This window comes from Epinephelus fuscoguttatus, linkage group LG4, assembly GCF_011397635.1.
Source record: "Epinephelus fuscoguttatus linkage group LG4, E.fuscoguttatus.final_Chr_v1".
NCBI classification, from domain to species: Eukaryota; Metazoa; Chordata; class Actinopteri; order Perciformes; family Serranidae; genus Epinephelus; species Epinephelus fuscoguttatus.
In genome coordinates this window covers 20113836-20126258 of record NC_064755.1, presented here as the reverse complement: position 1 = coordinate 20126258, position 12423 = coordinate 20113836, and the positions used below count along the sequence as shown (strand labels likewise).

The following is a 12423-nucleotide window of genomic DNA, read 5'->3' as shown; positions in this document are numbered from 1 at the left end:
AATGTGTCATCATTAACATTTTGCCTTCTGGAAATCATGTCATCTTTAACTTGCTTAGCTTATTCACAGCTAATTGTCCAACACACATTGCACTAATAAACAACTTAGAAACACCTCCCAGGGCTTGATGCTAACTTTTTTCCCAAGGAGCACATGTGCTCCTAAGTTGAAAAAGTAAGGAGCGCACAAAGAACTTTAAGAGCACAATGTAAATTGATCAAATAATGTGTTTTCCGCAATAAACGTGATGCAAATAGACATTTACAAGCAAAATTATTTAATGAATTTGTATACAAAATGTACAGAAAGGTAAAATCATCAAGTTTTGAAAAAGTATTGCAATTTAATTTTGTCTTTAATGTTATTATCTTACATATATTATCTTTGCAATATGATTATCTTATATAATGTTATTACTAGGGATGTCCCGATCCGATCGGCCGCCGATATTAGCAAAAAACGTGCATCGGTATCGGATCGGACTGCATGGAAAAATGCTGATCCAAGAACTCCGATCCAGTTTTCCACAGAATCCGATCCGGGTTTTCTGGCCAGCCCAGCACTCCGCTATTCAAGCAGTCTATTCCAGTGATCCGCTCCAGCAGTTACTATCAATCCACCAGGCCAGCATGCAGACGGCAGACACACATGGAGGGAAGGGTAGGAGGAGTAGCGGTCAACTTAGTTAACTGACTATTTGTTTTCTGTTCTGGTTTGTTGAGAGTGATATTTTTATTTGGTTTACACTCTTACTGTTTAAGTAAAGAGCACTGATGGCATTGTTTTGGGCACAATTAGTGAAATTGGAGCCATGGATGGACTATTGCTTGTTTAAACAGTTGTACAATATTGTGTGCCTGTGCACCAGGCTGGCACTGACACTACTAAAATAACTGAAAAGGAAAGGCTGCATTGTTTGTTAAATATCAACAATGTCCTGTGGTGTTAATCTATTTTTTATTTATTAGTGGGCCAAAGCACAAGTGTGTGGAGTCTTGCTGCTATTTTAATTTCAATGTTAGACATTTTAAAGATTTCTTGTGTTGATTTATTTTCTATTTATTATGGGGCCAAAGCAAACCAGCTATATTTTTTATTTAATGTTAATGTTCAAGTTTAAAGTTTGTTTATTTAACCCTGTTCACAATAAACAGGTCAGTTTCTCATACCAACTGTTGTGGATCATTTTAACTAACCCGATTAAGTAGTTGTTCTTGTTAGAGTAATATCGCTTGATCAAACCTTTTCTAACATGACTGACAACAAAATAAGTGAATACGCGCTTGGATCGGATCGGTATCGGTATCGGCCAAAACTCAAGGCTGTAATATCGGTATTGGATAGGAAGTGAAAAAGCTGGATCAGGACATCCCTAGTTATTACTATCCTAAAACATTCTCCAGGTCCTCTGAAACTCTGCAGGACTATTCCCACCCAGCTGACAGCCTGGCCATGGAGAACGGTCCCTAACTGCGGGGAGAACGGAGCAGGCTTCCCCGGAGGTCCGCCGCTTAACCCGGTCCGTCTCCTCCACACTTTGACTTATTTCCAAGCTGCCGACAGTGGGACTTATATTCATTGTGCCGACAGTGGCTTGGAAAACCGCCCATAACCGTGTCACATGGGGAAGAGGGAAGGCGTCTGGAGTTCCTCCAACATTTGCGGTTAGATTATCTCATTTTTTTATTGACAAAAATATAGGCTGCTTCGGCTGATTTTTTAATGCGCACATGTGCCCCTAAATATTTTTTACAGTTCGCACACGCCTATTTTTTGTCGCAAATGCAAGTGAAACGCTCGCACTGTCAAGCGCTGCCTCTGTAAAGAGCAAAATAACTCTCGCCTCAGTTTGTTTCACCTCAAAAATGCCTTTGTCTGGCCTGCCCAGCATCTTGGCTTTCCTCGTAGCTGAAGTTGCACCAGTGAAGCTGCTCTCCACCACTTAATACATGAAAACAACAATGTGGAGCATGCCCCCTCCCCTTTATTTTTTTTGTATTGCTATACAGGCAAGAGTCTGTACCATGATTTCATATGAATTAATTAATTAAAGGGGCAAAAAGCAAAATCGTTTCACTGCTAGGTTTGCTGTTGTGCACTGCCTGTAGACCAAAACAAAGTGTGTCATGAGCCACACCTCCCTCTACCTCTGCTCTCCACGAGCTAGCTCCAAGTCAAATTGTAGCCTCTTTAGCTCTGGCAGTGCTCTCCACCTTGGAAATGCAAGGCCAATGATAATCTGGGTTCTGTCCCTTTCTTTATCCGACAACTTCTTCACCAACGACCATTGTTTCTTTAGAGGTAATGTCAACAGAATGTGAATTGCGGGTGAAATATTACAGTATGCAAACACTGGGCACTATGCCGGCAAAAATATTCCACAATGGGTTACCATGAGCCACCACAGATGAATACAATCCGACTGGTTTAAAAGCTTGGTTATGGAAGCTTTTGGCTTTAAGGTTGAAGGGAAAGGAGACCTGCACAAGAGCCACATGGTATGCAGGTAAGTTCATCTTGTTTATTTAATTATTGATCTCAGCAAATACAGTATGCTATGTTCTAAAAGTATCAAATAGTCACATGGTGAGAAAAATAAATCGTATAGAAATCAGAAATTTGGATAGTCGCTAATTTTTTGCTGTTGTTGAATCATTGCCCTCTAAATCAAATTATGAGGTGCCTGGAGATTCCCTTCCCTAACTGCATGTGTGTGTGAAAAGCTTGACCTGCATCATGAAGTTTAAGGAATAAGTCACTGTGTGTTTGTTTTGGCCATGCGCTCATATCACTTTACAGACCCAATCAAAGTATGAGCTAAAAAGAAGGGGAAAATAAAAGAGCTTTTTATTGGACTAGGCTCCCAGACACTGCCAAGGGAATCGTGGCCTTTGTGCAGCTTTTTGTTCTCGCATCCTTTGGTGTCTGCAGGAAACTAAAGCCTGTGCATATCCCACACTGCAGTTTCATTCAAACAGTCTTCCCTGTACCCGACAGAACAGCTAAACGTGATAAAGCTGTTCGTGTGAACCATTGTGAATAGCTGCTAGACATGTGTGTCGTGGTGCAAAATCTAAACCAAATTTTGGCCCAAACTTCCAAGATCCTAGAGAGAGAGAGAGAGAGAGAGGGAGACAGAGGAATGCTGCTGTCAGGCTCAGCAAGCGGGTCATTCGAGGACACGAGAAGGCGTGTGCATTTATGAGTGTGTGAGAGAGAAGCAGCGTGGGGATGTGTGGTGACTACCTCAATGAATTGAAAACACACACAGAGCTAAACAGCCAATAAAACAATACAAACAACAACAACAAAAAACCTCATAGAAAGCAGATGCATTCACACATCATCAATGTGAGCACACACAGATAGCTAATGATGCTTTTAACCAATGAGCGAACTGGATGATTGAAATCTTAATCAGACTATAAAATACAGAACCGAGCAGTGGAAAGCTCATGTTTCCAGATGGTGGGTGGCATATGACAACTTCTTCACCCCAAATTCTGACATATTAGATAGAAGGGATGATTACGGTCTTAGTTTCCAAGTGCATGGCTGGATATCCAGTAATTCCCGGGTAATTAATGATACTGTAATTACATTATTACACACTGCATTCAAACAAAGTAAGGCATTACTTTACTGAGTGAACAAATAGGTTGTTACTTGTATTACACTCTTAAGCCTCTTAAGTCTCTTCATTGGCATAATATTGATGGAAAAATCTCCTTCGTCTTATTCTGACTTCAGTTCATGCCAGAAATTTCTGAATTATGAGTAGAGTGCATGTGACTGAGCCAACAAAGTGGCAAATATAACTCAGAAAGTCTGAATTTAAGACTGCAGATTCTATTTTTGACTATTTTTACTACAAACCTTGGAAGATAGCAGTAATGTGGTCTTACTGGGTTTTCAAACTCAAGCTGCTGCGTTGGTGGAGGCCTGTTGTTAAAGGTACCGGTGAGACGATTAAATATAACTGGTCTGAGAAATAGTTCCATGAGTTTTCAAGCTCATCCGATGCTAAAATGCTGCACAGTGGTTTATAATACTATGAGGGAGAATTTTACAACTATGAAAAGGCATCACGGCGACAATTATTTAATGCTCTGTTTTGACAATGGCAAGGTAGGCCAACATAGTGATACAGCCGTACATTACAAACACACACTTCCAAAGAATTTGCAAATAAACAATTGCTCGTGCCTGCTGACTTTCCTGGTACATCTTCATTAGACCATCCTGTCAGCTGCATATGCCAATAGACTTAACAGCTATAAGCTATCAATCAGTAGCACAGACTGTAAAAATAATGGACATAGCTCCAGTTTTGAAGCCTAGACTTCTGCATTCCAGCCATCGCCATCTTGTTATTTGGTACTCAAAGCTGCCTGCTCTTAAATAAGCATATCTTTAAGCCTTAATAAAATGTACACAGGTCAGTTTTATAAACTGTCCCGCTTGTACAGTTGTCAAAAATGCTGAAATTAGCTACAGAGACCAAAATCATCTTTTGTACTAGGCTATAGACATATCAATTTCTGCTGTAACGTTAGGCAGTTTAACATGGGGGGGTCTCTGAGGTTTGCCTGGCTTCAGAAAGCCAGCCTCAAGCGGCCATTTAAAGAACTGCAGTTTTTGGCACTTCCATGTTGGCTTCATTTTTCAGCCCTGGAGGGTTGCTGCTTGATGAGTAGTGACTGTCACCAGCATCATTTACCACACTGCACTGACAGTGAATATTAATGCATCTTATGTGCCTCGAATCTAGGTGTGCAATCACTGATTAACCACACAACAGCTTTTTGGCATTTTCCAGTTTCTCTCTTTATGTGACAGCGTGTTTCTTTTCCCCAAAAGGGGGTGTGGTGATGACCCGATGCCGATCCAGTCTATATGTATCATGTGATACCATTAACATTTCAATGGTTTAACATATTTTGCGCGACATTAGATATGTTTGGGGATTTTTCTGAACATATTAAACAAAAAAACAGCCAAAACGAAATATTTTTAAAGGTTTTACAAAACATTCTGTTAATTCCAAACCTTTTTCCAGGCCTGGAAAACAGTTTTTCTCATTAAATAACTTTTCCAGGAATCTCATGACTGTGGGAAGCATGACTATAACAAGGGGTCGCACGGCACAGTGGGGGGATCAAGCAGGGCTTTTGTCTGTTTGATCACAGGCTTATCCATTAACATTTAGTGGCCCAATTAATGCAAAGACCACAATTGTTTTAGGGCATAACGCAAAAATAATGTAATCACAGTGTAGCTTCTTCTCTTCGGGGGTCATGTGGAATTCATTGCCTTAAAAAAATAATAATAATGTGTAATTTTCCTGTAATGACCACAAGAGTGAAAATATATAGCCTCCATTCAACTTTTAGAAGGACAAAACCTCCGTTGGCTGTTACATAAAAACACCTGTCCTGACAGCATAACACAAAACAGTTTAACCACCAGATGGGCAGCGTGAGAAACAACTTCCTTCCCTAAAGCCTTGCTGCTAGACAAACATGATGAAATCATGAATGTGAAATTACGTGTTGGTCTGCAGGCGTCCTTATGTGCCCTGCAATGGTCATACACAGGCCAACTCTGCTTTGATCCACACTCGCTTGGATCTCAGAGGGAAAGAACAGAGAAACAGGAAGGGCCCTCAGTCCAAAACATCCAAGACAGAGATGGAGGAGGGGAGAGGGATGGACAAAGACATACACACTGGCAGGACACAAAAGACATCTGACTGTGTGTATGTCTTTGTCTACCCCTCTCCCCTCCTCCATCTCTGTCTTGGACAAAGACATACACACTGGCAGGACACAAAAGACATCTGACGGTGTGTTGCTAGGGCTGTGTGTATGTTTCTAATTAGTATATCATCATCATGATATCCAACTGTATGGTAGATTGGGATGTTTTTGAATGCCAAAAAAAGGAAATTACCATGGATATATTATGTTATTATACACACTGGGAAGCTGTGGCTCAGGAGGTAGAGCGGAGTGTCCACTAATCAGAAGATTAGTGGTTCGATCAGCTCCACCAGTTCACATGTCGAAGTATCCTTGGGCAAGATGTTCCTGATGGCTGTGCCACCAGTGTGTGAGTGCGTGTGAGTGGTATCCTGAGTAGCAGGTGGCACCTTGTATGGTAGGCTCATGGCCACCTGTGTATAAATGTGTGTGTGAATGGGTGAACTTGATATATAGTGGAAAAGCACTTCAGCACTTTGAGTGGTCAAAATAAAGGTGCAAGTAAATTTACCATTTACCTGAATTCGTTACAGTCTGAAAGTGCTGAAAGATCATGTTTTAAATATGCTGAGCTGTTACAAGATGCTGTATTTTGAATAAAGATGAAGACTGGATGACAACCAGGAGTTGGATCATTTTAGGTGAGTGCTCTCCAGCGCACATGGAAAAAGCTTTAACTGACCACATTATCATGAGCAAAACTAGGGTGGTCGGTGACTCCCGAAATCAGAATGAATACATTTTTAGTTGAAGGTTCCCTGTGGAGTTTCAGACCTCCAGTAGCGCAATGAATCTATTTTTCTAAGTGTGAGTCCCTGGTTTGTTCATTGTGTGTGTGTGTGTGTGCCTGAGGACAAACACGAGTGACACAGTGCAGATCCTTGCCAATGTTTTCACACTATTCCACTGATCTACAGGTGACGGTAACGCCAAGATATGCAGCAAAGCAAAGCTAGTAAACATGGATGTAAACAATGCTAGATTTAACACACAACAATCTGCATTGTAAATGTTTTATGAAGAGGAAATACATTCAACACATTTGTCAGAGCTCAACCATACACACAATGCGTTTTAATGAAAAACACTGAATGTAAACTTTTGTTTGTTTACAAGAAAACCCCAAAGAACCCCTTTAAAGACCTAATTCTACCAAAAGTGTATTACATTTTCTGTGTTACTAAACAGATAGCTTATATTTCTTATAGTGCAACACAAGTATCCAAACAGTTTGATTCGTTCTGTGTATACTTTCACCATCTTTCTCTTTCTATGAGTCTTATCTAGATGTCCTCAAAGTAAAGGGGAAGATAGGCAAAGGTGTATTGTTTGTTTGCCAGGTAAATGTGGCCATCATGAATGCTGCATCGTCCCCCCCCCTATAAAATCTTCAGCAAAATATTCCTAACACACACACACACACACACACACACATCAGGATTGTCACACTTGCCACAATTGCACAATAAAGGGTATGAATGTGACATCACCATACACAGAAGTCACCATGGTTCACTACCCTGAACGTCAAAAACGCAAATATTCAGCATCTGCCGGGTGCAGTCACATGGAAAAACAAACACTGAAAACATGGCTAAAATGCTAAGGAGCTGCTGTGCAATCACTGCGCAAACAGATCCAGCAAAAAAAAAGAGTAAGGTGCATGGGGTGTTTTTTCAGAGCCAACATTTAAGGTTGTAATGCATGAAGAGAAGCAAAAATAAAGTATCACTGCAGTTCAGTGAGATAATTCAGATCCTGATACTGAAACATTAACACGTGACAGCCATTTTGTGTCTCAAGTTACATTTTTGAGATAGAACCAGCCTAATGTCATTGATAGAGAGTTTTGGTTGGGAAAGGGCGATGAATCAGAAGAACAAAGAGCCTGCTCAGACAGCCCTGTTGGTACAGGGTCATCAGACACATGGATCACTTGTGAAAGATCTGATGAGGACCACTACATAAAGATTGAGATTGTTTGGTGTAGGTACAGAGATCAATGCAGTGCTTGATAGATATATTATTAGATACGGCTTGGCATCATGGTATGGTACACTAACAGTCCAGCTAAAAACAAAACTTGCAAATTGGTAAAACTATGAATGAAAGTGACCAGGATGAAAGAACTTGCATCCCTCCAAAACACCTTTGACAAATGAAACGAAAACATGCTAATTCATGTGATAACTTGCTGTCCACTGTATATTGTTTGTCCTGTGGTATGTCTTGTAACATATTGCATGTCATGCAAAAGACAAATTTCCTTTGAGACAATAAAGTTTCTTATCTTAACCGATCTCATCTTATCTTAAAGCTTAACACAAAACCCAGCATATCCACCATGACTGTTACCCAGCTTTTGTTTTTTAAGCAGTGACGCAAATATATGGTTTATCATCTACAGCGTGGCTTAATGAGCTTATTCCCATTTAGTTCTTACCTGTCCATCCTGACCAACATGCACCTGGTGGATCTGGAGATTTCCCTGAAATATAGAAGTGACATGTTATGTCAAAAGCCTGATGCCATATTCTACACACACACTTATTAAGCTGTTATAACCAGCAAACATGAAGCCATTAAAACGATACATCTTGCCCATTTATTAACCTGCGTGATTCAAGCCATTGCATAATGCTAAACTGAACTCTGGTGATCAATGAGGAGTGACAGCATGATAGCAACAATATCTGTTAAGTATCAGAACTGAGGAGTTTTTATGCACGATGACATAAGAGTAAGCGGTGGAGGCAATGTCCTTGTATATCTGTCAGCGATTGTGTCATTTCTGGCTACATCAAGGCTCTTGTAAACAAAAACAGAAACGAAAGCCATTTGCAAAGGCGCGAGCCCATCGCAGTCTCATCGAGATACAATGACCATCATAAAGTCTCTGAACACCCACAGTGATGTTTACGAGACCACATAAGAGAGGACATCATATAAGCCATATTTAGCCGGCCCTCAACGTTCAGTTGTTTTCTCCTGCTAATTGTATTTCATGTATATATCAAATGCTGTCTGAGCTGCCATATGGCCAGAGAGCGGTGTAATCTCTCAAACAGCTCATTTCCTTTTCAAGCACGCTAAAACCAATGTCTTTGATGAAAGGGGCCCGTTCCTAATGAAAACATATTCTCTGAGTGGCAGTTGGGAGAAGTGGGATTTTGTTGCTAAGCTTTGAACTCCAAAAAACAAACAATATCATGGAATAGGAAGGGGAGGGGAGGAAAAAAAATCTGGGCTCAGCCACAAAGAGCAGGAAAGGCTTTAGAGCTTTTCTGCCTCCAATTCACTCCGTCTCTCTCACTCAATCGTGCATTTCTTCCTCTGAGTGTCCTTTAGCACAACTGAACAGGAAATGAGAAAAACACTTGGTCAAGGTGTCAATTGCTTTTGCATAAATGTCAAGCTGTCATGCATGCGTGGCACATATCATATACAGTATGTGATTAGATGTGTATGTGTGTACATAGACTGGCGCCTTGAAATAAATCTCTCTTCCACATCCTCGAAAAAATCACCGACAATGATGCTGATGTGGAAATTCCTCTTCTGCAGTCGGTGTGGTTTGGAGTTAGATTTTGATTTTAACTGGCAGGCAAATGCTGTGTGTGCATGCAGAGTGGATGTCTGGTGGGGGGACATGAGACATCTGGGCATTATGAGGAAACAAAAGCCATAACCCCATGCAAAAGCAGGCGGATATATAAACATTACAGAACATCTGCTTTTGCTAAAACTCACTAATGACTTAAATGTTGTCAGGTATTACTCGGGTGCATTAAGCTTCACTGGGATGGCTATTTGCACGGGCAAACACAAACATACAGGGCTCAGAAGACACATGTTTAATGACTCTTAAACTTATTTGACAGGTGAAAAATAACAGCTTGCTCCGTTACATGGCTCCTCCTTTTCTCTTAGAAGTAACCTAGTCTCCAAAATGTGAGTTGTGCAATCACGAACTTGATCAATCATTGGAAAATGGGTGTAACTAAAAATTAGAATAATTTTTCTTCCACTGAGCCGAAGGAGGATCAACCCTAATTTTCTGAAGAAACACTTGGCGAGCTTTCAACATGACAGAGAGCCTCATCAAAAGGGAAATGTAGCTTTGTAAAGTGATGCGCTGGACAACAGTTCTCATTATTGACCCAAATAATGTATAACAGACTTAACTCTTTACTTCTGCCACAATTTGTGTGATTGTTGACTACTGTTCTAAAAAAACAGCTTAATAAACAGTCCACTCTTCACTAAATAAATAAAAATAATGTGTCTTTGTGTCTGTAAGGTCATGAAACTGCCATATGTCTGAGGGTGATCATGGGTTACCACGATTATTTCAAATAGCCAGTCAAATACTGCAAGTCATCAGCTAGCCCGAAGTGGACCAAATTAAAAACCATGTTACCAACACAACATACTGACATTCCCACACAAAAGTAGACAACATTATTTTCCTTCCCAGTCAGCCACTTCTTTCTCAAGCATGAGTTCACTGTAATAGTTATTTACTGTCTGGAGACAAATTCTCCTAACCAATGACATTGCTAAGAAATTCAATATACCAGGAAGAATGACTCAAAAACAGGGAGTGGCTGATTGTTTCTCTTTTCCCTTTCTCATTCTCACAAAAACACACACTAACACACTTGCCTCGCTGTCCTGTGTGATCTGCACCTCTTCTCCTTGTGGCACCTGGGCGATATGCAGCTGACCCTGTGGAATCTGGGAGACACAGACGAAGGATGAGAACCAGCTTGAGCTGGAGCAATTACATGAATGTGATCAAGAAATCAAGAAAAGCTAAAGCACATTTGATACAAGGGATGGGGATCAAAATCCACAGTCCTCATTTTGTGCAAAAATGCATTCAAAGGCTTATGTGAGGCTTCAGTAGTCTGAATTAAATAAATCAACTGGATTCATTCCAACAGTGAGGCTTTTTAGTCTTCTTTGTTTTTCCACTGACAGAGTTTCCTTCTTGGGCTGCAGTGGAAGAACAGTAACAAAAAAAAAAAATCAGTTACATTGAAATCACAGAAGGAAGGGACAGGAATGGATCGCTCGATGGCTCGTATCAACTGGAGGAATGATTACAGCAAGCAAAACCTGTTTCAGTGTGTACATGGGCATATGAACACTGTTTTAAGACAAACTTGAAACACAGTGACTCAATCCTTTGAGCTTTATTTTAGCTGCCATGTACAGAATGTGATTAAAAATCATTAACAGGCAGCCCTTGTGTGGTACGTGTAATCTGGCAACAAATTTTGTTTAGTAATTATCAGACGACTGTCACAGCACTGAATCACAGCCGCTAAGTATACTTGATTTCCTCTGCTGTATTAGCAGCGCTCATAAATTTCAGGCTCAGCTGCACCCTTTAATACTCCGCAGAGCGTTGGGAGGGTAATAACTGCACACTGAGCTCCTGAGAATCGTCCTCTCCCACTCTTCCACCTTCTCCCTAACTTCACTTCCTGCCTGTCCGCCCTCCATCTTTTATGCCTGTTCGTTTCTCAGGCGAGCCACCTATCATCAGTGTGTCCAGACCCATGCATCACGTAGCAACCTATTAACAACAGAAATACTCAAACACTGTAAATTATGAGGTAGCTTTGTAGCACCGTCATTACATACGGTGGGTGCACCAATGAGAGGAGGTGGAGCCTCGCAGCAGAGTGAAAATTACCTCTAATGCTCATGTAGCATAATCACATCAGTCAGTTGGTAGCGCTGACTTTGCAACTCACACACATGTACTTGTAGCACTTACAAGAGAACACTGTATTAATTTCCTCATGCGAAACCCCTCATAACAAACACTGTCTCACAGCTTGTGTTTATCTGTCACCGGCTGTTACAACATGTAAACAAGACTGGGCCAAAGCTGCTCTCACTCAATTAATAACTGTAGCCTCAGTGATAAACCTTGAACTAATACAGGGGATTTAATCCATTTGATCAACTCTACAGTATACTTCAAAACTTGGATTTCTGTAAGACCTTCATCAGGCCACAGAGTTCAATCAAGCAGCTCCTTACTTGTTAAAAGTAGCTATTTGGGGTGATTTCAGGGCCCAGAGAAGACAAGATATGAGAGATAGAGTCACTTCCTCCCTGTCAGCCCACCCATGACGCTGTAGTGGGCCTGACTGTGACCTTTGGCCGTAGCAGCTGTACAAGGTCATTCAGTCCCTACGCATTGGGTAACGCCTTCATTGACATAAGCTGCACTATTTTTCTGCTGTATGTGTCACTGTGGTGGGTGGACTGATCTGTCCCTCTGCACTACAAACCCTGCTATGGGAACCTCATATGGCAGCAGCGAGGAACAAAAAGGAGGCTAATTGTACGTTATACATCTGATAAATATTGTGTGAGAAATGAGAATGAAGTCTTGTACTCTTACGGTCTTGTCAGACGTGAAGCAATTGATAGTAATTCATTTTCAGTGAGAGGCGAGCAAGCAGGTAGGGAGAGGCAGGGAATCTGACAGCTGGAGTGTCAACCAGGTGCAGCCCGGTAAACCTGTCATGGTCATGCTTGTCTCATGCACACACCTGCCCACTGACAGTTCAAATGTGAGAGAGTTCAATTCAAGTTTTGAGTCTGATTCTTGCTGTTTTTGAGTTCCCTGAATTATGTA

General features: G+C 41.0%; 1 protein-coding gene across 2 annotated transcripts in view; it reads right to left on the bottom strand.

Annotated features, from left to right (window-relative positions):
* The window catches only part of LOC125887649 (BTG3 associated nuclear protein), a 49478-nt gene that overhangs the window by 23672 nt on the left and 13383 nt on the right, over window positions 1–12423 (bottom strand). For both annotated transcript variants that reach the window (XM_049574628.1, XM_049574629.1), the window contains exons 10-11: window positions 10428–10499; window positions 8206–8250 (exon numbers count right to left, since the gene is read on the bottom strand). In XM_049574628.1, coding sequence (XP_049430585.1) covers window positions 8206–8250; window positions 10428–10499 — 117 coding nt within the window. The remainder of the gene's footprint in view (window positions 1–8205; window positions 8251–10427; window positions 10500–12423) is intronic.